At 36.5% G+C, this 27839-nt stretch overlaps 1 protein-coding gene across 1 annotated transcript in view; it reads left to right on the top strand.

Annotated features, from left to right (window-relative positions):
- The window catches only part of PPP2R5A (protein phosphatase 2 regulatory subunit B'alpha), a 99615-nt gene that overhangs the window by 37754 nt on the left and 34022 nt on the right, over positions 1-27839 (top strand). The window contains exons 2-3 of the mRNA XM_036844133.1: positions 9072-9268; positions 12252-12353. Coding sequence (XP_036700028.1) covers positions 9072-9268; positions 12252-12353 — 299 coding nt within the window. The remainder of the gene's footprint in view (positions 1-9071; positions 9269-12251; positions 12354-27839) is intronic.

Here is a 27839-nt window from a genome sequence, read left to right as displayed (position 1 = left end):
AATAGAAAATATGAACAGACCAATCACAAGTAATGAAATTGAAACTGTGATTAAAAATCTTCCAACAAACAAAAGTCCAGGACCAGATGGCTTCACAGGTGAATTCTATCAAACATTTAGAGAAGAGCTAACACCCATCCTTCTCAAACTCTTCCAAAAAACTGCAGAGGAAGGAACACTCCCAAACTCATTCTATGAGGCCACCATCACCCTGATACCAAAACCAGACAAAGATATTACAAAAAAGAAAATTACAGACCAGTATCACTGATGAATATGGATGTAAAAATCCTCAACAAAATACTAGCAAACAGAATCCAACAACACATTAAAAGGATCATACAGCATGATCAAGTGGGATTTATCCCAGGGATGCAAGGATTCTTCAGTATACGCCAATCAATCAATGTGGTACACCATATTAACAAATTGAAGAATAAAAACCACATGATCATCTCAATAGATGCAGAAAAAGCTTTTGACAGAATTCAACACCCATTTATGATAAAAACTCTCCAGAAAGTGGGCATAGAGGGACCCTACCTCAACATAATAAAGACCATATATGACAAACCCACAGCAAACATCATTCTAAATGGTGAAAAACCGAAAGCATTTCCTCCAAGATCAGGACCAAGACAAGGATGGCCACTCTCATCACTATTATTCAACATAGTTTTGGAAGTCCTAGCCACGGCAGTCACAGAAGAGAAAGAAATAAAATGAATGCAATTTGGAAAAGAAGAAGTAAAACTTGCACTGTTTGCAGACGACATGATACTATACATAGAGAATCCTAAAGATGCCACCAGAAAACTACTAGAGCTAATCAATGAATTTGGTAAAGTTGCAGGATACAAAATTAATGCACAGAAATCTCTTGCAGTCCTATACACTAATGATGAATAATCTGAAAGAGAAACTAAGGAAACACTCCCATTTACCACTTCAACAAAAAGAATAAAATACCTAGGAATATACCTACCTAGGGAGACAAAAGACCTGTATGCAGAAAACTATAAGACACTGATGAAAGAAATTAAAGATGATACAAACAGATGGAGAGATATACCATGTTCTTGGATTGAAAGAATCAATATTTTGAAAATGACTATACTACCCAAAGCAATCTACAGATCCAATGCAATCCCTATCAAATTACCAATGGCATTTTTTACAGAACTGGAACAAAAACTCTTAAAATTTGTATGGAGACACAAAAGACCCCGAATAGCCAAAGCAGTCTTGAGGGGAAAAAACAGAGCTGGAGGAATCAGACTCCCTGACTTCAGACTGTACTACAAAGCTACAGTAATCAAGACAATATGGTACTGGCACAAAAACAGAAATGTAGATCAATGGAACAGGATAGAAAGCCCAGAGATAAACCCACGCACCTATGGTCAACTAATCTATGACAAAGGAGGCAAGGATATACAGTGGAGAAAAGACAGTCTCTTCATTAAGTGGTGCTGGGAAAACTGGACAGCTACATGTGAAAGAATGAAATTAGAACAGTCCCTAACACCATACACACAAAAAAACTCAAAATGGACTAGAGACCTAAATGTAAGACCGGACACTATAAAACTCTTAGAGGAAAACATAGGAAGAACACTCTTTGACATAAATCACAGCAAGATCTTTTTTGATCCACCTCCTAGAGTAATGGAAATAAAAACAAAAATAAACAAATGGGACCTAATGAAACTTAAAAGCTTTTGCAAAGCAAAGGAAACTACAAACAAGACGAAAAGAGAACCGTCAGAATGGGAGAAAATATTTGCAAACGAATCAACGGACAAAGGATTAATCTCTAAAATATATAAACAGCTCATGCAGCTCAATATTAAAGAAACAAACAACCCGATCCAAAAATGGGCAAAAGACCTAAATAGACATTTCTCCAAAGAAGACATACAGATGGGCAAGGAGCACATGAAAAGCTGCTCAACATCACTAATTATTAGAGAAATGCAAGTCAAAACTACAATGAGGTATCACGTCACACCAGTTAGAATGGGCATCATCAGAAAATCTACAAACAACAAATGCTGGAGAGGGTGTGGATAAAAGAGAACCCTCTTGCCCTGTTGGTGGGAATGTAAATTGATACATCCCCTGTGGAGAACAGTATGGAGGTTCCTTAAAAAACTAAAAATAGAATTACCATATGACCCAGCAATCCCACTACTGGGCATATACCCACAGAAGACCATAATTCAAAAAGACACATGCACCGCAATGTTCATTGCAGCACTATTTACAATTGCCAGGTCATGGAAGCAGCCTAAATGCCCATCAACAGACAAATGGATAAAGAAGATGTGGTACATGTATACAATGGAATATTACTCAGCCATAAAGTGTAATGAAATTGGGTCATTTGTAGAGACATGGATGGATCTAGAGACTGTCATACAGAGTGAAATAAGTCAGGAAGAGAAAAACAAATATTGTATATTAACACATATATGTGGAATCTAGAAAAATGGTACAGATGAGCTGGTTTGCAGGGCAGAAATTGAGACACAGATGTAGAGAACAAACGTATGAACACCTAGGGGGGAAAGTGGCATGGGGGGTGGTGGTGGTGGGATGAACTGGGAGATTGGGATTGACATGTATGCACTAATATGTATAAAATGGATAACTAATAAGAACCTGCTGTATAAAAAAAAATTCATCTTCCAATCAGATTTAAACTATTATGTGTTTTTCAAGACATATCTGTATTTTAGATAATTCCTTGATTGTGTAGTTTTTCTTGTATCTTTAATACTTTACATGAAGAGCTTTTTATATTGGGGATTTAATAATATTTTTCAGAAGAGCACTTTTAGTAAATCCTTAGCTCTGATACTGTTATTGAAGAGATGCATATAAACATGAATATAATATATTGGTGTTTCAGGTCTGTTACATTATATTCTTAAGTTGTGATTAAGTTTCTTTGAAGCAACATAAAGACTTAAGACATTTAAGATTGTTGAATATGCTATATTATGATCATAAATGGTGGTCTGAATTGCTCCCAGATCAATACTTAGGGTGAGGTCAAGATATGCTAATAGGTTTATGTATAGGACTGGGTTTTTCTCTTTGCTTATTTATTTATGTTTATTTTAATATTTATTTATTTATTTGGTTGCTTGGGGTCTTAGTTGTGGCTTGCGGCTCCTTAGTTACCACACATGGGCTCCTTAGTTGCGGCAGGCAGGCTCCTTAGTTGTGACATGTGAACTCTTAGTTGTGGCATGCATGTGAGATCTAGTTCCCTGACCAGGGATCGAACCAGGGCCCCCTGCATTGGGAGTGCAGAGTCTTATCCACTGCGCTACCAGGGAAGTCCCTCTCTTTATTTAAATGGCTGTCACTAGGATCTTAAATGCTCATCCCTTATTTGCTCACGATTCATATACACATTTTGGAAGAAATTAATATTTATTTGAAATAGGTACAGTGTCATCTTTCCAAGAAGACCTGATTTAAACTGCTCCAACAAAAATTTGGGGTCTCTTGTAATTAATTTCAGAGTGACTAGCAAATACTGTGTTGTACTTGGGGCATGTTGCAAAACAATTACATCGTCAGCATCCACCATTCCAGTTGCTATATGATGTAGCACTGTAAGGTTTTCTGAATTTTTCCTGTGAATTAGTATGCTTCCAGGGGTATTGTTATTTTTGAACCTCTAAGTGGAATTCTGATGGATAACATCAGTTAATATTGCAGGGAGAATCCCAGGTGAGGAAGTTATCACTATAGGAATCAGAATGGACATTATTATCTACATTGAGAATGGCAAATGGATAATCAACATAAACCTAGTAAAAATAGCCAAGTAAAAACAGCATGTGACCTAACTGCCTAAAAGTAAGGCATTGCCATACTGAAACACCACTGAGTATGACAGACTTCATTTGCAAGCATGCTTGTAATGGGGAAGCTGAAGTATAAAGTGGTCAGTGTAGATACTGTCAGCGCTTTTTACATTTAGTGAACAGAATTTTTTTTTTTTTTTTGGCTGCGTTGGGTCTTCATCACTGCGCACGGGCTTTCTCTAGTTGTGGCAAGCGAGGGCTGCTCTTCGTTGCAGTGTGCAAGCTTCTCTTGTTGCGGAGCACGGGATCTAGGCGCGCAGGCTTCAGTAGTTGCAGCACGCAGGCTCAGTAATTGCAGCACACGGGTTCTAGGGTGCGTGGGCTTCAGTAGTTGTGGCGCGCAGGCTCAGTAGTTGTGGTGCACGGGCTTAGTTGCTCCATGGCATGTGGGATCTTCCCGGGCCAGGGATCGAATCCGTGTCTCCTGCTTTGGCAGGCAGATTCTTAACCACTCCACCACCAGGGAAGTCCCTAGTGAACAGAATTATTACCTATTCTTTTCCTCACAAAGTATTCATTATTCATATTTATGAAATATAGCCAGGATGTAGTCTGATCTTTTTTCAGCTTAGTGAAATATATTTTTTGCTTTTTGTCTTTTTTTCTTATAAGAAAATTCTGAAAATTGATGTCTCAGGAAGGTACCTAAGAGTCGGGATTATATTAAACATCTACAAGTGCAAAAATATTTTATAATTTTTTAATGATGAAAACAATGATCTCATCTTTTCTTACTAGGGTAACCATTATAAAAATGTTTTTGATCTATATGAAAAGGTTGTTTGTCTTGAACCTAGAAGTAGGCCAGCCAACAGTAGACGACAGGAGCGTTCTTTTCTCTCACGTAACCTTTTACAGTCTCATCACCTCTTCCACTGCTGTTTTACCTTAGTTGCCAAGAAACTCAACACAAAGTGATTAAATATAGCAGTCAAATACCTTGTAATATCTATAGCTTTCGTGCTTTTAATTAATCCAGATTTTATTTTTAATTGTTCTCATATTTAATCTTGTAAGTGCTCTCAAATTCTTTTTGACTCTAGGTTATATAGAGAATAGATTGTGTGTGTATATATATATGTGTGTGTATGTGTGTGTGTGTGTGTATATATATATATATATATATATATATATATGGTAAACAACCATACCTTTTACATTTGTTTATCACCTGATAGCATTATTTTTTAATGTTTTGTATCTTGCCTTCCCAACCTGCTTCTAAGCTCTTGAAGGCAGGAAATCATCTCTAACTTTCAAAACTAACCTTAAAGGACTGTTTTGAAAGTTAAATAAATAGACATAGGAAACAGAGTTGTATTTGGCATGAAGGGAGCGCTAATGTTAGCAGCATTATGTTTTATTATGTAGCACAGTAGACTGTTCAGTAGAACATGTATTACTTACAGGAGGGGTTAGGTAGGAAAAGATTTTTCTATTCCCTAATACCTAAAAATAATTGAGGTTTGGGCATTTCTATTTCAACTCAGAGCCAAAGGAGTTGAAATGTTAACTGCTTTCTAAATATATCTAATGTTTGGGAAAATCCAGATGTGACCTGTTCCATCCAAATATTAAGTAATGCTGGGATATAATTCTGGAGGAGAAAGCAACTTCAAAGAAATCTTTAGGCTAAGTAGCGGATTACTGAATGGAGAAGCTATGAAAAACATTAATTTCTTCCGAAGGAGACTCAAGAGTTAGGTGCCCAGAAAGAGAAACTTCCTAAAAAAAAACAAAGAAAAAAAAGAAAAAGAAACTTCCTTTTTATATGTAACATGTTCCTGAATCTACTGTTTGTCAGTCTTGAAAATCATTTTGTGTCTTCTAACATGTTAGCTGTAGGCTACTAGCCTGTGGTGTAAGAGAAAAATGCCTTCCATTTGTATCTACTTTGACATATATGCACTCACCTTCATGATCATTATCTCATTTAATCCATTTAAATCAACCATCAAGGTAGGGTATTGATAAAAATGGTCATTGTTATAAATTCTTAAGCATAGACATGATGTAATAATTCACTATTTATGCCAGCTTTGATATACAGCCTCTTTTCTTTGTTCTATAGCCTATTTTAATTGAGTGCATAATCTTATTCTTCAAATTCAGAGTTTCTTCTAGCATCAAATACACATTTGTTGGCTCCTTATATACCCTATGCTGGAAGTAAAAGAGATAAAAAGGAAAGCCTGCTCAGTGAATGATCCTTGCCCTTGAGGAACCTGAATTCTTTTGATGAGTGCTAAAAGAAATATTCATTAAATACAGGCCCAAAGTTAATGCATGCTCAAGTGTATGATTGAGATTGTATTATAGATGTCCAGAGAAGGGAGGGATCAGTTCATCCTGACCTACCTAAGAGAAGTTTGGTGGAGAATGTGAGATTTCAGTTTATTCTTAAAGGGTGAGTAGGATTTGGAAACATAGGGCAGGAATCTGGTAAGGTATTTCAGGTAGGGAAGAGTCTGAACAAAGATACGGCCTTTGGAGAACAGAGAGAGGAGTGATTTCACATAGAGAAGGTGGTTTGGAGGAGGAAGGAGAGAATAGCGCTGGCTTTCTAAGGTGATCTCTAATTGAACTGGGATATTGTATGAGTTTGTATTTTTTTAGCATAAGGAAAAAAAGCTTAAAAATATTTTAAAACTCTCTTAAACTGAGTTACCTTCTAAAGGTATGGCACCTATTTCCCCAAACCATCATTATAATGGAATTTAACTATATATAAAGATATGTATTATAATAAAGAGACAGTATAAAGCTATACAATAAGGATATAGATATATTTATAAATAGATAAAGATATTACTGAGTAATGGAGAGAACTATGGGGATTTCTTGTACAGTGAGAGTTGAGAAGGATTCTTACAGCCCAAATTATCACCCACTTCTTTAATGTATAATACATACCCAATCTAATAAGTTTAGCCTGATTAGGAAGCTTACAAAAAGGACAGGTGTCCATCTTCTAGTTTTTCAAGCCAAGTATTTGTATTAAGCAGACGTCTATTTAGTAATTGAAATAAACTAAATACCAATCTTAAGTGGATACCTTTTTAACTTTAAGGGAGAAAACCCCAAGAGAATTTAAGAAAAAGGCCATTTTAGATACACTAACTTCTCAGGGAATGAGCAGATTCTACTTAGAATAACTGATGGTCATTTTGGGATGAAGTAGTGTAGTGAATTATGACTGGTAAGATTATATGCAGTATGTATGTCGGATGGTGCTTCACTCTCAGCTGCAATAGAATGAGGTTTAATAAACTTCTGGGTAAAGATAACGGTTTAACAAATTACTTGGTATTGAAAGTAGTTGCAAATTTAATGGTCTTTTTTTAAAAGGATACATAAAAATGTTCCCACAAAAGAACAGTTCAAATGAAGGTGTTCTTGAATCAAAAACTTTATGGAAGTGATCATCAAAAATGTCATGTACTCTGTCAATATTACATGAACTCTGATGCCAGTCTTAGGATTGTAGACCTTGGCTTTCATGTAGCAGAGAGCCATTATTGATTTTGGAACATAGAATGTTATGCAAACTCTTTGTAAGTGTGGCACTACCACAGAAGAAGCTTCTGCTGGCATAGCCATAAATGGGTTGCAGCAAATTCAGAATTTTTTCAGAATCTTTATATTTTTACTTCAAAAGTCATGTGAATTTTGTCGTTCTTTATAATATATCTATGTTTTTTTGTAAATATTATGTTTTAAGTTATTGAACAAAATTGACTGATCAAAAGGATATGCTGTATTTGTCTTCTTTGTGTGAGTGGGCTTAGGATATCTGACCTGCTATATTTTAGCAGTACCTTATCTAGCTCAGCTTTTTAAGGACAGCACTTGAATATAGCTGCAAAGTAATTTCACTTGGCTTCCTGCCCCAGAGGAATTAAAAAGCATGGGTATCCTTGGTTAGGTTATCATCTTTATGAAGATTTCTACCTCTATCTTTATATAAAGCAGGCATTGGTTTTGAATGAAGGAATACTGTTGTATACTATGAGCTCAGTATCAGTATTGTAATACATGATTTTTAAAAATTTAATCTCAGTAGTTCAAGAAACAAATAATTGAGCTGAATAACTGAAGGTCCTTGTTTATAGATTTGAAATTCAGAAGTGAAATTTCATTACTTTTTGAATGTTGCAAACAAAAAGATTTAATACATTTGTTAGAATCAAATGATTATAATGTGCCCATATTTTTGTACTCAGTAGAAGATAAAACAATAAACATTTACTGAATGCATGTAGTGTGGCAGGTACTGTGCTAGATAATGAGAGGGCGGAGGGAGAGGAAGAGAGAGAGAAAGAAAGGGAGAACACTTGTTTCCTGTCTTTGGGGGCCTCGTAATCTAGGAGTATAATACATGTAAAATGTAACTGCCATATAGCACAGTAAATACTGCAATAGAGATAGCACCTAAGATACATTTGGGTAAATGTGGATTAACCAACCAATTTAGCTTCAGTGCCATAGAGAAAGCTTCTGAGAGTGGAATATGCTTATGCTGAAACTTATTAATAAATGGGGAGAGTTCTCAGGGTGGAAATGTGGGAAAAGGGCATTCCAGGCAGAGGAAACAGTGTAAAATCTTCAGGAAATTGCAGAGAGCATGGTTTAACCAAAGTGAAGGTGCATGCTAGATAGTGTTGAGAGATGACTCTTGGCCGTAGGCAGCTTCATTTTGTATACAATCCTAAGGAGTTTGAACGTCATTCTGTAATTTTTGGAGGATCATTGAAAAGTATTGAGTATGATCAGAATGATTCTCATTTTAGCAAGATTTTAGCTTTTGAAGTAGTTTAGAGGATAAATCAGGAATCGCAGGTTATGGCCCCAGGCAAGAGGAGCAGTTAGGATGTCATTGCTGTAGTCTAAATGATGAATGTGAGGGCCATTAAAGTGGCAGAGGGAATGACAAGAAAAGGATAGATTCCAGATAAGTTAAAGAAACGGAATCAGTAACATTCAATGATTGATTGTGGGTAGTGAGAGAGGAGGAAGATAGAAATTCATGTCTGGCGTGAATAATGGGATTAGATGGGTAAATTTCTCACTAGAGTTTTGAGAGAAGTTTTACTTTATGTATGTGAATAGCTTCTACAAAATTGGTAAACATGTGAAGGTAACTTCTGAGTAGGTCATTTCTAAATTTCTCTTTATTTTTATTTACAGATGCCACTTCAAATGAACAACAAGAGCTTTTCTGTCAGAAGCTGCAGCAGTGTTGCATACTGTTTGATTTCATGGACTCTGTTTCAGACTTGAAGAGCAAAGAAATTAAAAGAGCAACATTGAATGAACTGGTTGAGTATGTTTCAACTAATCGTGGTGTAATTGTTGAATCAGCGTATTCTGATATAGTAAAAATGGTAAGCCTCTAGACTTAAGTTCCTCAGATTTATATAAATTCAAGTAAGATCTGAGGTATAATTATGATTTAATGAGACTGATTTTTAATAAATATACAATAATTAATGTGCTCAAAAGAATGTTTTTTTAAAATAGTCCATTTGAAAGATTATCCATCCATTCCAATGATGGTGTCATTGCTTTATAATAGTTTGGGAATTCAATAGCCACAATGGCTGGTGGCTACCACATTGGATAGTGCAGATCTAGAGCTTAGGAGAAAGATATAAGCTCAAGATCATACAGATAGATAGATAATTAATGTGCAGCTGAATAGTTGTGGAGAAAGAACATCTAAAGGGGGAAGGAAAGACCAAGGAAAAACTGTGGGGCTCTCAGCATCTCAGCAGTGGATAAGGGAGTCAGGTCTAAAACAAATCTTATTTAGGACATTTTGATATCATATATGTAGATTCTATAACACTGAATTTTAATCAAAACGTGGGACCTTTAAGAAGTTAAATGATGTAAACAAAAATTTGAAATATCTGATGTGAAAAGTATTGAAGTAAGGTTGTTTAGGATACTGTTTATTAATTATTTAACCATATTCTCCATCAAACTGTAGAAATTTGTTTCGGACTTGCGGTTTTTGTATTTTGGGGCATAACAAAATACAAAAAATTCATTTGGAATAAATAGAGTCACTGAGTACACAATTTAAGCTTAAATGTTGGTTATAGAAGGTTATATAGCAAGTATAATCTAAGCTATAAACTATACAAGTTAGTTGCCTTAATTTCTTTCCCTGTGCCTAATATATGTTCTGGGGGAAGAGCAAAATGTGTAGGAAAGTTAAATTTGACCCTAATATACTAGTTGAGTTTTCTTTCATCATATTGTACTAGAAGACCAATTAAAAGGACTTAAGACATTTTGGTTAGTTTTTTTCTTTTTAAAAAAGAAAATAAAAGCCTTAAGATTTTTTTTAAAGATTAGCTCTAGAGAGAACATTAATCAAAATGAAATTAGCTTCCTCAATTCCACAGATAATTAAAAGCGACAGTTTGAGAATATAAGTATTGATTATTGATAGACTTTGTATTTTGTTCTTTGTTTTGTGTTTGTCATTTAAAAATGTTCAGGGGGAAAATGCAGTATTTCCACTTTACTGATTTCAAATGGTTTGTATTTAGGAATTTTGAAAATCCTAGGGAAGATATTTTTATCTCTCTAAAGTTGTTGCCTCAGATATGAAAGTACTCAAATATTTGAGTCAAATTATTTTGTAATTTTCTATTTACTAATAAATTCTGAGATTTAATTTCTTTTCCCAAGTAAAAAGATGTGTGTGTTTTGTCCTTTTTTTTTTTTTTTTTAACTTCTGGGTACTTAATTTCTAGATAAGAAGCCAACTCACCCACTTAGTTCTTTAAAGCTCTTCTGTGTATTTGCTGTATACAGTTAATTTTATTGGTGGCTACAAGGTTTAACTTTTTCTTTTCCTACCAACAATAATAAGTATGATTTCAAAGGCAAATTATGCCCTCCTATGGGACATATTTCCTTTTCAAGTTCTGTCTGTGACTTTCTGCCACTCTGTGAAATTGATATTTATCAAACTATTTATTGGCTCTGCCCGCATATGCTGGCTTTGAGTTCTAGCAAATCAAATTCTGGATTATAACTTTCTAAGTCTTATGGTTATAGTAATTGACTGTTAGCAGTTATTTGGATTACCATAGATGCTACTTCATAAGAATGGTTGGGAATTTGCTTGCACCACCAAACAACGCTCGTCTCATCCTCTGTTCTCCAAATAATTTATCTTAAATGACCAGCCCCTCAAAATTAGGGCCTTACATGTTTACTAAACCATTTGATCTGTCAGTCTGTTCATCATTCTTCAACGAATTTTGAGTTGGGCTCACAATCCATCCTTTGCTAGAGAAAAAGGATATGTAGTTTACTTTGGTACTAAGACAGACAATGTGAAAGATGAAGTTATAACCTAAAATGAAGACTCTGAAATGAAGAGTCTCAAAGCATATCCTTATTTCAGAGAGATTAATATTTTTTTAAAAAAATGCTCAAAGTTAATGAAATACAGTAAATTAAGTCATCATGGGGTATTATAACTATGTCTGTAATGGCAGTGAATAACTATGTCTGTAATGACAGTGAAAGTATTCTACCCCCATCCTCCTCTTCTTTAGCGTGGTGTGTATGTGTAAGAGATATTTTACCAAACTCTTGGGTTATAAGGTAAGTAAATGGCTGGATTAGAATATGGGGGGAGTTGTGGAAAGATGAAAAGAATCAAGTTAGGGATAGGGAGAGTTAGGAACTTTATGCTCCCCCCACCCAGTTCCCTCCCCTCCTCTTTTATTTTATTTTTTTTTTTAAAAGCAAAACTTGGAAAGAAAAACTTGTGATTTAAGGAAGAGGAATCTAGAGGTAATCTGTACGAAGTTTGATGTTTATAGAAGTCAGAATTATGGGACAGAGAAAAGAGAGAAACAAATGGCTGTCTTCATATCTTGAAGAGATTTATAGGTTTTGAACTAAGCTTACAGCCACAACTTAACCTTTTTCTTAAATAAAGTTATCTTAAAAATATTTCGGGCTTCCCTGGTGGCGCAGTGGTTGAGAATCTGCCTGCTAATGCAGGGGACACGGGTTCGAGCCCTGGTCTGGGAAGATCCCACATGCCGCGGAGCAACTAGGCCCGTGAGCCACAACTACTGAGCCTGCGCGTCTGGAGCCTGTGCTCCGCAACAAGAGAGGCCGCGACAGTGAAAGGCCCGCACACCGCAATGAAGAGCGGCCCCCACTTGCCACAACTAGAGAAAGCCCTCGCACAGAAATGAAGACCCAACACAACCATAAATAAATAAATTTAAAAAAAAACATTTCATTTTGCATTTTTAAATTCAATTAAGCAACAAAAACTTATGTTTATGTTTATTTAGAACATGAATCTAAATTTATTTTTCTTTACAGATCAGTGCTAACATCTTCCGAACTCTTCCTCCAAGTGATAATCCAGATTTTGATCCAGAAGAGGATGAGCCCACACTTGAGGCCTCTTGGCCTCACATACAAGTATGGAACATAACTTTGTATTGACAATTTTTACATTTATGATATTCTGCTGAAATCACAGAACTCTGTTTTAGACCTGAGTGTCTATTTAAAGTACTTGACTTTTAATGTGTTTTCTTAACATTTTCTTTTCTCAAAATACTGCTTTTCACTTTTTTTATTGTGGTAAAATACACTTAACATTTACCATTTAAACCATTTTAAAGTGTATTCCGTAGCATTAAGTGCATTTTTAATGCTATCCAACCATCACTACTATCTAGTTCCATAACCTTTTCATCACCCCAAATGGAAACCCCCTTGTCATTAATAGTCACTTCCCATTCTCCCACCCCCACAGCCCCTGGCAGCTTTTCATCCACATTCTGTCTCTATGGATTTGCTTGTCCTGGATATTTAATATAAATGGAGTCATATAATCAGGGTTTATCAATATTGTAACATGTATCAATATGTCATTCCTTTTAATGGCTGAATAATATTCCATTGTATGGACATAGCACATTTTGTTTATCCATTTATCAGTAGATGGACATTTGGGTGGTTTCTACCTTTTGGGTGTTGTGATTAGAGCTGTTAAGAATGTTACACATTCATGTACAAGTTTTTGTTTAACATCTGTTTCCCATAGGTTTTGATATGTTGTGTTTTTGTTTTCATTCATTTCAAAATATTTTCTGATATCCTCTGTGATTTATTTGGCCCATTAGTTATTTAGGAATGTGTTTAATTTCTACATACTTGTGACTCCCAGATTTCTTTCTGTTATTGATTTATAATTTTATTCCATTGCGGTTGTAGAATATACTTTGAAGTTTTCAATCCTTTTAAATTTATTTAGGCTTTTTTTTATGGCCTAGCATATGGTTTATCATGGAGAATGTTTCATGTGTACTTGAGAAGACCCCGTATACTGTTGTTGTTGGGTGGAGTGTTGTGTTGAAATCTCTTAAATCTAGTTGGTTGTTTAAGTCTTCTGTTTCTTTGTTGATCTGTCTAGTTCTATCCATTATTGAAAGTGAGATATTGAAGTCTCCAACTATTGTTGTTGAATTGTCTATTTCTCTCTTCAGTTCTGTCGTTTTTGCTTCAGGAATTTTGGGGGCCCTATTGTTAGCTGCCTATGTTTATAATTGTTTTATCTTCCTCTTGGATATGTCCCTTATCATTATAACTCTAATAACAGTTTTTGTGTTAAAGTTCATTTTTTCTGATATTTACTGTCTAACTGCCACTGTCTAACTCTCTTTTGGTTACTGTTTGCATGATATGTCTTTTCCATACATTTACTTCTTATCTGTTTGTTTCTTTGAATCTCAGTTATGTTTCTTGGGAATTCCCTGGTGGTCCAGTGGTTAGGACTCTCCACTTTCACTGCTGCAGGCCTGGGTTCAGTCCCTGGTCAGGGAACTAAGATCCTGCAAGCTGCACAGCATGGCAAATAAATAAATAGTGTTTCTTGTAAGCAGCATGTAGTTGGAACCCCCTTTTTTTTTTTTAATCAATTTTGACAGTCTCTGCCTTTTGAGCAGTGTTTAATCCATTTACATTTAATGTAATTACTGATAAGGTAGGATTTATGTCTTCCATTTTGCTGTTTTATGTCTTATATCTTTTTTGTTCCTCTGTTCCTCCATTATTACCTTTTGTATTAAATAGGTATTTTCTAGTGTACCATTTTAATTCCCTTGTTTAACTATATTTTTTTGAGTTACGTTCTTAGTAGTTACCCTAGGGATTACAATTAGCATCTTAAAACGATCTAGTTTGGTTGAATGCTAACTTAATTAGCTAACTTTGGTCCAGTATACCTCCATTCCCTCCCCCTTCCTTTGTGGTATTACAGTCACACAAATTAGATCTTTATGCAGACATAAAATAGCATCTTATTGCACTTCACTTTATTGCCCTTTGCAGATATTGCATTTTTTACAAATTGAAGGTTTGTGGCAATCCTGTGTTGAACAAGTCTGTCAGAACCATTTTCCAACAGCATTTGCTTACTTCATGTCTCAGTGTCACATTTTGATAATTTTTGGAATATTTCAAACTTTTACATTGTTATATTTTTTATGGTGATCTTTGATGTTATTATTGCAAAAAGATTACAACTTCCTGAAGACTCAGATGATGGTTAGCATTTTTTAACAATAAAGTATTTTTTAATTAAGGTATGTACACTGTTTTTTTAAACATAATGCTATTGCATACTTAAGAGACTATAGTGTACACGTAACTTTTATTTGCATTGGGAAACTAAAAAAAATCATGTGACTTGCTTTAGTGCAATATTCGCTTTCTTATGGTGGTCTGGAACCAAACCTGCAATATCTCCAAGGTATGCTTATACATTGTACACCCATCAACACAGTTTTGTAATTATTGCTTTATGTGGTTGTCTTGTAAAGCAGGAGAACAAAAGAGTTATAAATAAAAGTACATTTATACTGTCTTTTATATTTACCTATGTAGTTACCTTTACCTCTTTATTTCTTCCTATGGAATCAAGTTATATATGGTGTCCTTTCATTTAAGCCTGAAGGATTCCTTTTAGTATTTCCTGTAAGGTGCATCTGTTGATCTGGGAATCTCTTAATTTTCCCTTCATTTTTGAAGGGGAGTTTTGCTGGATATAGACTTCTTGGCTAACTGCCTTTTTGCTTCAACACTTTGAATGTGTCATCCTATTAGTCCTCTGGTGTCCATGGTTTTTTTGTGACAAGTCAGTTATTAATCTTATTTAGGATCTTATGTATGTGATAAGTTATTTATTACTTACTGCTTTGAAAATTTTCTTTGTCTTTAACTTTCTGTTTGATTATGATGTCTCTAGATATGCATCTCTTTGACTATTCTAGTTGGACTTCAGTGAGCTCCACTTAATAGTTCATTGTATAAATTAATACTTTTCATCAAATTTGGTTGTTTTTAGCTATTTCTTCAAATATTTTTCTTCCTCTTTCTCCTTTCCTTCTGAGACTCCCATTATGTGTATCTTGGTATGATTGATGGTATCCCACAGGTCTCTGAAGCTCTGTTCATTTTGTGTTCAATCTTTCTTTCTACACCTCAAACTAGATAATCTCTATTGACCTTTCTTCTGCCAGCTCAAACTGTTTTTCATTGTTTTTTGTGAGATAGCAAATTTACTGAAGTCCTCACTCTACCATTGCAAAAGTCCATCTCTGTAGCACATCTTTTTAGTTGAGACTGAGGGAGGGATAGTCTTCCTGCCCTAATGCCATTGTGTGACAACTCACTCCTCATAATTATTGGAAAATTGGTAATAAAAATTTATTATATAGATTGGTTCAAGATGGCAGAGTAGAAGGACTTGGTCTCACTCCCTCTTGCAAGAGCAATGGAATCAAAACTAACTGCTGAACACTCATTGACAGGAAGACACTGGAACTCACCAAAAAAGATACCCCACATCCAAAGACAAAGGAGAAGCCACAATGAGACAGTAGGAGGGGCACAATCACAATAAAATCAAATCCCATAACTGCTGGGTGGGTGACTCACAAACTGGAGAACTTATACCACAGGAGTCCAACCACTGGAGTGAAGGTTCTGAGCCCCACGTCAGGCTTCCCAACCTAAGGGTCCGGCAATGGGAGGAGGAATTCCTAGAGAATCAGAATTTGAAGGCTAGCGGGATTTCATTGCAGGACTTTGACAAGACTGGGGGAAACAGAGACTCCACTCTTGGAGGGCACACACAAAATAGTGTGTGCATTGGGACCCAGGGGAAGGAGCAGTGACCCCATAGGAGACTGAACCAGACCTACCTGCTAGTGTTGGAGGGTCTCCTGCAGAGGCAGGAGGTGGCTGTGTCTCACCGTGAGGACAAGGACACTGGCAGCAGAAGTTCTTGGAAGTACTCCTTGGCGTGAGCCCTCCCAGAGTCCGCCATTAGCCCCACCAAAGAGCCCAGGTAGGCTCCAGTGTTGGGTCTTCTCAGGCCAAACAACCGACAAGAAGGGAACCCAACCCCACCCATCAGCAGACAAGGGAATTAAAGTTTTACTGAGCTCTGCCCACCAGAGCAACAGCCAGCTCTACCCACCACCAGTCCCTCCCTTCAGGGAACTTGAACAAGCCTCTTAGATAGCCTCATCCACCAGAGGGCAGAAAGCAGAAGCAAGAAGAACTACAGTCCTGCAGCCTGTGGAACAAAATCCACATTCACAGAAAGATAGACAAGATGAAAAGGCAGAGGGCTATGTACCAGATGAAGGAACAACATAAAACCCCAGAAAAACAACTAAAATGGAGATAAGCAACCTTCGAGAAAAAGAATTCAGAATGAGAGTGAAAGAATGGAGGCAAAGATCGAGAAGATGAAGAAATGTTTAACAAAGACCTAGAAGAATTGAAGAACAAACACCTAGAAGAATTAAAAAACAAACACACGGAGATGAACAATACAATAACTGAAATGAAAAAATACACTAGAAGGAATCAGTAGCAGAATAACTGAGGCAGAAGAATGGATAAGTGACGTGGAAGACAGAATGGTGGAGTTCACTGCCACGGAACAGAATAAAGAAAAAAGAATGAAAAGAAATGAAGACAGCCTATAAGACCTCTGGGACAACATTAAAAGCAACAACATTCGCATTATAGGGGTCCCAGAAGGAGAAGAGAGAGAGAAAGGACCTGAGAAAATATTTGAAGAGATTATAGTTGAAAACTTCCCTAACATGGGAAAGGAAATAGCCACCCAAGTCCAGGAAGTGCAGAGACTACCAGGCAGGACAAACCCAAGGAGAAACGCGCTGAGACACATAGTAATCAAATTGACAAAAATTAAAGGCAAAGAAAAATCATTGAAAGCAACAAGAGAAAAAACGACAAATAACATACAAGGGAACTCCCTTAAGGTTAAGAGTTGATTTCTCAGCAGAAATTCTACAAGCCAGAAGGGAGTGGCATGATATATTTAAAGTGATGAAAGGGAAGGGATTTAAAGGGATGAAAGGGAACCTACAGCCAAGATTACTCTACCCAGCAAGGATCTCATTCAGAATCAACGGAGAAATCAAAAGCTTTACAGACAAGCAAAAGCTGAGAGAATTCAGCACCATCAAACCAGCTCTACAACAAATGCTAAAGGAACTTCTTTAAGTGGGAAACACAATAGAAGAAAAAGACCTACAAAAACAAACCCATAACAATTAAGAAAATGGTAGTAGTAACATACATATCGATAATCACCTTAAATGTGAATGGATTAAATGCTCCAACCAAAAGACACAGGTTCGCTGAATGGATGCAAAAACAAGACCGATCTATATGCTGTCTACAAGAGACCCACTTCAGACCTAGGGACACATACAGACTGAAAGTGAGGGGATGGAAAACGATATTCCATGCAAATGGAAATCAAAAGAAAGCTGGAGTAGCAATACTCATATCAGATAAAATAGACTTTAAAATAAGAATGTTATAAGAGACAAGGAAGGACACTACATAATGATCAAGGGATCAATCCAAAAGAAGATATAACAATTAGAAATGTATATAAACCCAACATAGGAGCACCTCAATACATAAGGCAACTGCTAACAGCTATAAGAGAGGAAATCGACAGTAACACAGTAATAGTGGGGGATGTTAACGCCTCACTTACACCAATGGACAGATCATCCAAACAGAAAATTAATAAGGAAGCAGAAGCTTTAAATGACACAATAGACCAGATAGATTTAATTGATATTTATAGGACATTCCATCCAAAAACAGCAGATTACACGTTCTTCTCAAGTGCGCACAGAACATTCTCCAGGATAGATCACATCTGGGGTCACAAATCAAGCCTCAGTAAATTTAAGAAAATTGAAATCATATCAAGCATCTTTTCTGACCACAACGCTATGAGATTAGAAATCAATTACAGAGAAAAAAACGTAAAAAACACAGACACATGGAGACTAAACAATACGTTACTAAATAACCAAGACATCACTGAAGAAATCAAAGAGGAAATCAGAAAGTACCTAGAGACAAATGACAATGAAAACACGATGATCCAAAACCTATGGGATGCAGCAAAAGCAGTTCTAAGAGAGAAGTTTATAGCAATACAAGCCTACCTCAAGAAACAAGAAAAATCTCAAATAAACAATCTAACCTTACACCTAAAGGAACTAGAGAAAGAACAACAGACAAAACCCAAAGTTAGTAGAAGGAAAGAAATCATAAAGATCAGAGCAGAAATAAATGAAATAGAAACAAAGAAAACAGTAGCAAAGATCAATAAAACTAAAAGCTGGTTCTTTGAGAAGATAAACAAAATTGATAAACCATTAGCCAGACTCATCAAGAAAAAGAGGGAGAGGACTCAAATCAATAAAATTAGAAATGAAAAAGGAGAAGTTACAACAGACACAGCAGAAATACAAAGCATCCTGAGAGACTACTACAAGCAACTCTATGCCAATAAAATGGACAACCTGGAAGAAATGGACAAATTCTTACAAAGGTATAACCTTCCAAGACTGAACCAGGAAGAAATAGAAAATATGAACAGACCAATCACAAGTAATGAAATTGAAACTGTGATTAAAAATCTTCCAACAAACAAAAGTCCAGGACCAGATGGCTTCACAGGTGAATTCTATCAAACATTTAGAGAAGAGCTAACACCCATCCTTCTCAAACTCTTCCAAAAAACTGCAGAGGAAGGAACACTCCCAAACTCATTCTATGAGGCCACCATCACCCTGATACCAAAACCAGACAAAGATATTAGAAAAAAAGAAAATTACAGACCAGTATCACTGATGAATATGGATGTAAAAATCCTCAACAAAATACTAGCAAACAGAATCCAACAGCACATTAAAAGGATCATACAGCATGATCAAGTGGGATTTATCCCACGGATGCAAGGATTCTTCAGTATATGCCAATCAATCAATGTGGTACACCATATTAACAAATTGAAGAATAAAAACCATATGATCATCTCAATAGATGCACAAAAAGCTTTTGACAGAATTCAACACCCATTTATGATAAAAACTCTCCAGAAAGTGCGCATAGAGGGACCCTACCTCAACATAGTAAAGGCCATATACAACAAACCCACAGCAAACATCATTCTCAATGGTGAAAAACTGAAAACATTTCCTCCAAGATCAGGACTAAGACAGGATGGCCACTCTCATCACTATTATTCAACATAGTTTTGGAAGTCCTAGCCACAGCATTCAGAGAAGAAAAGGAAACAAAAGGAATCCAAATCGGAAAAGAAGAAGTAAAGCTGTCTCTGTTTGCAGATGACATGATACTATACATAGAGAATCCTAAAGATGCCACCAGAAAACTACTAGAGCTACTCAATGAATTTGGTAAAGTTGCAGGATACAAAATTAATGCACAGAAATCTCTTGCAGTCCTATACACTAATGATGGAAAATCTGAAAGAGAAATTAAAGAAACACTCCCATTTACCACTTCAACAAAAAGAATAAAATACCTAGGAATAAACCTACCTAGGGAGACAAAAGACCTCTATGTAGAAAACTATTAAGACACTGATGAAAGAAATTAAAGATGATACCAACAGATGGAGAGATATACCATGTTCTTGGATTGAAAGAATCAATATTATGAAAATGAATTTACTACCCAAAGCAATCTACACATTTACTGCAATCCCTATCAAATTACCAATGGCATTTTTTACAGAAGTAGAACAAAAACTCTTAAAATTTGTTTGGAGACACAAAAGACCCCAAATAGCCAAAGCAGTCTTGAGGGAAAAATAACGGAGCTGGAGGAATTGGACTCCCTGACTTCAGACTATACTACAAAGCCACAGTAATCAAGACAATATGATACTGGCACAAAAACAGAAATGTAGATCAATGGAACAGGATAGAAAACCCAGAGATAAACCCACGCACCTATGGTCAACTAATCTATGACAAAGGAGGCAAGGATATACAGTGGAGAAAAGACAGTCTCTTCATTAAGTGGTGCTGGGAAAACTGGACAGCTACATGTAAAAGAATGAAATTAGAACAGTCCCTAACACCATACACACAAAAAAACTCAAAATGGACTAGAGACCTAAATGTAAGGCTGGACACTATAAAACTCTTAGAGGAAAACATAGGAAGAACACTCTTTGACATAAATCACAGCAAGACCTTTTTTCATCCACCTCCTAGAGCAATGGAAATAAAAACAAATATAAACAAATGGGACCTAATGAAACTTAAAAGCTTTTGCAAAGCAAAGGAAACTACAAACAAAACGAAAAGATAACCCTCAGAATGGGAGAAAATATTTGCACAGAAATCAACAGACAAAGGATTAATCTCCAAAATATATAAACAGCTCATGCAGCTCAATATTAAAAAAACAACCAACCCAATGCAAAAATGGGCAGAAGACCTAAATAGACATTTCTCCAAAGAAGACATACATATGGGCAAGAAGCACATGAAAGCTGCTCAACATCACTAATTATTAGAGAAATGCAAATCAAAACTATAGTGAGGTATCACCTCACACCAATTAGATTGGGCATCATCAGAAAATCTACAAACAACAAATGCTGGAGAGGGTGTGGAGAAAAGGGAACCCTCTTGCACTGTTGGTGGGAATGTAAATTGATACAGCCCCTGTGGAGAACAGTATGGAGGTTCCTTAAAAAACTAAAAATAGAATTACCATATGACCCAGCAATCCCACTACTGGGCATATACCCAAAGAAAACCAGAATTCAGAAAGACACATGCACCCCAATGTTCACTGCAGCACTACTTACAATTGCCAGGTCATGGAAGCAACCTAAATGCCCATCGACAGACGAATGGATAAAGAAGATGTGGTACGTATATACAATGGAATATTACTCAGCCATAAAAAGGAATGAAATTGGGTCATTTGTATAGACGTGGATGAATCTAGAGACTGTCATACAGAGTAAAGTAAGTCAGAAAGAGGAAAACAAATATCATATATTAACACATATATGTGGAACCTAGAAAAATGGTAAAGATGAAGCGGTTTGCAGGGCAGAAATCGAGACACAGATGTAGAGAACAGATGTATGGACATCAAGGGGGGAAAGTGGCGGGGGGTGGGGGAATATATTATATAAGTGGGACCAATTCTTCCATTAAACCTTCCCAAACTAATTCTATCTAGCTCTAACTGCTTCAAACATTCCCCTCCAATATGTGGCCTTAATATAATATCATCTAAGGTTCACTCAGTTGAATCACATTGGCACTGCCACACTTGATACTTCAGTAACTAGAACTCTTTAGATAAGATTCAGAGTAGAACATCTTATACCTCTTATGCTGTATTATGAAAACTGTTACGAAAATTCCATTATAACTATAAAATATACTTACATGTGTTTAGAGTTTCTTTTGCACATGTTCTTATATAGCTAGTCTTCATGATTATTGTTTTTTTTACTATATACATTAGGTTTTATTTTTGTTCCCCAGAATGTCTAATTAAAATACTCTGAGAAGACTCATATGACACCTTCAGTTTACAGATATTTTCTTATTTTCAAAATAAACAAAGCTCTGAGGGAGAAAGTGAAAGTAACTCTTGCCTAATGCTTTAACTATAATGACTTTAATACTTTTTTATTGAGCTGTAGTTGATTTACAATACTATATTAGTTTCAGGTGTACAATATAGTGATTCAAAATTTTTATAAATTATACTCCACTTATAGTTAATGTAAAATGTTGGCTGTATTTCCTGTGCTGTACAATGTATCCTTATAGCTTATTTATTTTACACATAGTAGTTTGTACCTCTTAATCCCCTATGCCAATCTTGCCTCTCCCTGCTTTCTTCTCCCTGGTGGTAACCACCAGTTTGTTCTCTATATCTGTGAGTTTGCTTCTTTTTTGTTATATTCACTAGTTGGTTTTATTTTTTAGATTCCACACGTAAGTGATATCATATGATATTTGTCTTTCTCTGTCTGACTTATTTCACTTAGCATAATACCCTCCAAGTCCATCCATGTTGTTGCAAATGGCAAAATTTTCATTCTTTTTTATGGCTGAGTAGTATTCCATTGTGTGTGTGTGTGTGTGTATATATATATATATATATATATATATATATATATATATATACACACACTGCATCTTTTTTTATGTATTCATCTGTTGATGGACACTTAGGTTGCTTCCATATCTTGCCTATTTTTTTTGTTTGTCTTTTTGGCCGCACCGCGTGGCATGCAGAACTTCCCTGACCAGAGATCGAACCTGTGCGCCCTGCAGTGGAAGTGCAGAGTCTTAACCACTGGACCATCAGGGAAGTCCTTACCTATTGTAAATAATGCTTCTATGAACATTGGCATGCATGTATCTTTTCAAGTTAGTGTTTTTGTTTTCTTTGGATATATACCCAGGAGTGGAATTGCTGGGTCCTATGGAAGTTCTATTTTTAGTTTTTTGAGGAACCTCCCTACTATTTTCCACAGTGCCTGCACCAATTTACATTCCCACTAATAGTGCACAAGTCTTCCCTTTTCTCCATATCCTAACCAACATTTGTTATTTGTGGTCTTTTTGATAATAGCTATTCTGACCAGATGACTTTTGTATTTTTAAGATAGTATTAGTGACCTGAAATCTGCAGGCAAGCACAGTGAAGTGTTGTTCTGGAGACTTGAATGTATTTACCTACATATGACCAACAGCATTATTTATGAGACTGCTGATCATTTTTAGCTAATTATATTACATATACATCATCTTATTTAATCTCTATAGTAAAACTATAAAGTAGGTATTGTTCATATTTTATAGATAAGCTTAGATGAAGCTAAAATAGATTAAGAATCCTGCCCAAGATTATACAAAAAGTAAGTGGTAGAATAAGATTTACAACAAAAGTGTTACTCCAGAGTCCTTGCTCTCCATTATTAAAAGCTTTACTGCCTCCTCTAGATATCATCTATGGCTCTAAAACAAGTACATACAAATTCTTATGAAGTTTAATTAATACCTTTTTAGCTTCCTTAAGCACCAATAAATAAGATCTCCTACTAGCTATCACTTTTTCTTTTTTAGCCCTCATAAATGACTTTTTTTTTTTTTAATTTATTTTTGGCTGTGTTGGGTCTTCGTTTCTGTGCGAGGGCTTTCTCTAGTTGTGGCAAGCAGGGGCCACTCTTCATCGTGGTGCACGGGCCTCTCACTATCGCAGCCTCTCTTGTTGCGGAGCACAGGCTCCAGACGCGCAGGCTCAGTAGTTGTGGCTCACGGGCCCAGCTGCTCCGTGGCATGTGGGATCTTCCCAGACCAGGGCTCGAACCCGTGTCCCCTGCATTGGCAGGCAGATTCTCAACCACTGCGCCACCAGGGAAGCCCATAAATGACTTTTTAAAGGTATAATTATACAGGTACAGATGTGCCTTAGTTAAATGGAACAAAAGTTTATATATACACATTCTAACAAGAGATAAAGAGAATTAGTATCATTACAAAGTATGGTGAAATGGAAATGAATCTGGTGACAGACTTCTACTCAAATCCCAGTTTTGATAACTTTTCTACAGAAACGGGCTTAGTTAAGCTGTTAAATTTCTCTGCATCCTCCTTTATGAAACTGGCCTAAAACAGGGCCTTGTAGGAACTGAATGGGATAACATCTGAGTGGAATCTAGCACAATTTTTTTAAACTATACTATCTGTTTTCTTTGCCTTCCCATTTTTTAAAATATATACTTTAGATATTTAGGAAGAGGTATATATTTTTTGTTATGGTTACCTTTATGCTGATACCTTTAAATGATACCCTTGGTTCCCTCTTTTGTAGTTAGTTTATTGATTCTCAGAATGAACAATATTGAAGGTAATAAGTAGTCTTTTCTTCCCCCACTTCCTTCCTCTCTAGCATCTCATGTAAAGTAATAGCCTTTTACTTTCACAGTAAATACTTACATGGCAATTCAGAGCTTCTTCTACTTCCCATACTCTTCTCCTTCCCCTCCTCCAACTCCTTATTTTTGATAGCTGTACATAGTTAGAATATATAACTGATTTTATACTATTCTGTCACCTTTATGCCCAACACTTGTCGTTAGTTCTACAGGTAATATATTTAACATTTACTATCAATCCTTATGAAAAGTTTCTCTGACCATTTCTTGGTAATTTGAAATTCTTTAGTAGAAGGGCTCATGGGAAGACTACTTCCTGAGTTGTTGCATGTTTCATCTCAGTTTGTCTCTAGCATTTATGTTTAAAGATCAATTTGAATTGATATAAAATCCTTGGTTCAGCTTCTTTCCTTAATTTCCTTAAGTACCTTAAATATGTTATTCCATTGTCTTCTTATTTCATTCTGATTTTTTTCCTCTTATATTCTTGGTCTTTCTGCCTGGACGCCCAAAGGATATTTTTCCTTTAATGGCCAATTGGTTTTTTGGGGTTTTTTTTTGGTTGCATTGGGTCTTCGTTGCTGCGTGCAGGCTTTCTCTAGTTGCGTTGAACAGGGGCTACTCTTCGCTGCGGTGCATGGGCTTCTCATTGCAGTGGCTTCTCTTGTTGCGGAGCGTGGGCTCTAGGCGTGCCCGCTTCAGTAGTTGTGGCTCGCGGGCTCTTGAGCACAGGCTCAGTAGTTGTGGCACACGGGCTTAGTTGCTCCTCGGCATGTGGGATCTTCCTGGGCCAGGGCTCGAACCCGTGTCCCCTGCATTGGCAGGTGGATTCTTAACCACTGCGCCACCAGGGAAGTCCCGCCAATTGCTTTTATTGGTCTATACATAAGTATTGATTTTTCTACATCAGTTTTCCCAGTTGAATAGTGTTCTTTTGCTGTAAAAAAAAACCACTTTTATTTCTGAAAAGTCTTCTTCAATAATACTTTTTAGTATTTCTTTTGTTCCACCACATTGTTTTCTTCTTTGGGAATACCTGCTATTCATATGTTGGCTCTTTGCTTCTGTCTATATATATCACTTTCTCTTGAAATCTTTTTGTTTTTCTTATCTCTTCATTTTGTTGGATTGCCTTTAATTTTTCTTTTTTCCATACTCTTTTTCGTTTTTCCATTACTCTAGTTGAAAGGCAGACTGACAGAATCAATATTTAGTTTTTACAGCTTCAATAGTAGAGACATGCAGGGGAAAGGGAATGGGTATTAGATTAGCTAAGCAACAATGCCTGCCACAGGCTTGAACCATTGGAGGCAAGAGTCTATCCTGAGTAAAATGAAAAATGATAGATTTGTTAATGACAATAGGATGGATAACATCAGCTATTTTCTACATAGTTCCTGGGAGATAGAGAGGAAACTTGCTTTTATATATGGGTGCTCGGTGTTGCTTCAGATTATATTGTTTGTTTGTTTGTTTTTGGCCACACTACATGGCTCACGGGATCTTAGTTCCCCAAGCAGGGATTGAACCCAGGCCCTCAGCAGTGAAAGTGTGAAGACCTAACCACTGGACCACCAGGGAATTCCTCCAGATTGTATTGTTGATTTTTTATTTTACCAGGACTTATATTTATTAGTGCCATTTCATTCTATTGTTATTATAAAAGATGAGAAAGCAATTTATATTCTAAACTATTTGGGATACTTTAAAGCAATAGTCTGCCTCATTATTTATTCACTCTGTCTAGCACCTATACATCCAAATAAAATGGAAGAGGAATCCTAGGATTAGTGTAAACTGATAAAATTTTTGAGATTTATCAGCACATTAGAGCTTAAAGAATAGAAAATCTGAAGTGGTAAACTATGTTTTAATAGCACTGCACAGGGTTCATCTGAAATTTCATGCCATAGTTGGTATAAAATAAGTGATACTAGGTTTAATAATGCAGAGGTTTTAGAAGCATGAAATTCTCATTAGCCAGTAAGTTATATATATATTTTAATCACATGTAGTTGGATAACCCGAAAAAAAATCTCAGTCTTTGAATTTTTAAAAACAATTTTTCTATTAAGATATTTTTATATGCCCTCGAGAATTAACAGTAAATATTCAGCCATATATACAATGTGCTTTCTGTTTTTCACTGGTATGATTTGAAGTTTCACTTAAATTCACTAAAACTACTGGTTCTTAACATTTTAGGAGATGGTGAGTTGCTTTCAAAATATGATTTTTTAAAAATGAGTTTTCTCTCAAGACAAATTCATAGATACCCAAGAAATATTACAAAGCCATGGTCTACTGATTAAAAGGCTCTACTCTGGGGGGGAGGAGCCAAGATGGTGGAGTAGAAGGACGTGCTCTCACTCCCTCTTGTGAGAACACCAGAATCACAACTAGCTGCTGGACAGTCATCGACAGGAAGACACTGGAACTCACCAAAAAAGATACCCCACATCCAAAGACAAAGGAGAAGCCACAATGAGACGGTAGGAGGGGCGCAATCAGAGTAAAATCAAATCCCATAACTGCTGGGTGGGTGACTCACAAACTGGAGAACACTTATACCACAGAAGTCCACCCACTGGAGTGAAGGTTCTGAGCCCCAAGTCAGGCTTCCCAACCTGGGGATCCGGCAACGGGAGGAGGAATTCATAGAGAATCAGATTTTGAAGCCTAGTGGGAATTGATTGCAGGACTTTGAAAGGACTGGGGGAAACAGAGACCCCACTCTTGGAGGGCGCACACAAAATAGTGTGCGCATCGGGACCCAGGGGAAGGAGCAGTGACCATGGGGGAGACTCAACCAGACCTACCTGCTAGTGTTGGAAGGTCTCCTGCAGAGGTGGGGGGTGGCTCTGTTGCACCGTGGGGACAAGGACACTGGCAGCAGAAGTTCTGAGAAGTACTCCTTGGCGTGAGCCCTCCCAGAGTCTGTCATTAGCCCCACCAAAGAGCCCAGGTAGGCTCCAGTGTTGGGTTGCCTCAGGCAAAACAACCAACAGGGAGGGAACCCAGCCCCACCCATCAAAAGTCAAGTGGATTAAAGTTTTACTGAGCTCTGACCACCACAGCAACAGTCAGCTCTACCCACCACCAGAGCCTCCCATCAAGCCTCTTAGATAGCCTCAACCACCAGAGGGCAGACAGCAGAAGCAAGAAAAACTACAATCCTGCAGCCTGTGGAACAAAAACCACATTTACAGAAAGATAGACAAGATGAAAAGGCAGAGGGCTATATACCAGATGAAGGAACAAGAAAAAACCCCAGAAAAACAACTAAATGAAGTGGAGATAGGCAACCTTCCAGAAAAAGAATTCAGAATAATGATAGTGAAGATGATCCAGGACCTTGGAATAAGAATGGAGGCAAAGGTTGAGAAGATGCAAGAAATGATTAACAAAGACCTAGAAGAATTAAAGAACAAACAAACAGAGAGCAACAATACAATAACTGAAATGAAAACTACACTAGAAGGAATCAGTAGCACAATAACTGAGGCAGAAGAACGGATAAGTGACCTGGAAGACAGAATGGTGGAATTCACTGCTGCGGAACACACTAAAGAAAAAAGAATGAAAAGAAATGAAGACAG

The sequence above is a fragment of the Balaenoptera musculus genome, chromosome 1, assembly GCF_009873245.2.
Source record: "Balaenoptera musculus isolate JJ_BM4_2016_0621 chromosome 1, mBalMus1.pri.v3, whole genome shotgun sequence".
Classification (NCBI taxonomy): domain Eukaryota; kingdom Metazoa; phylum Chordata; class Mammalia; order Artiodactyla; family Balaenopteridae; genus Balaenoptera; species Balaenoptera musculus.
This window is presented reverse-complemented; position numbering and strand designations above follow the sequence as displayed.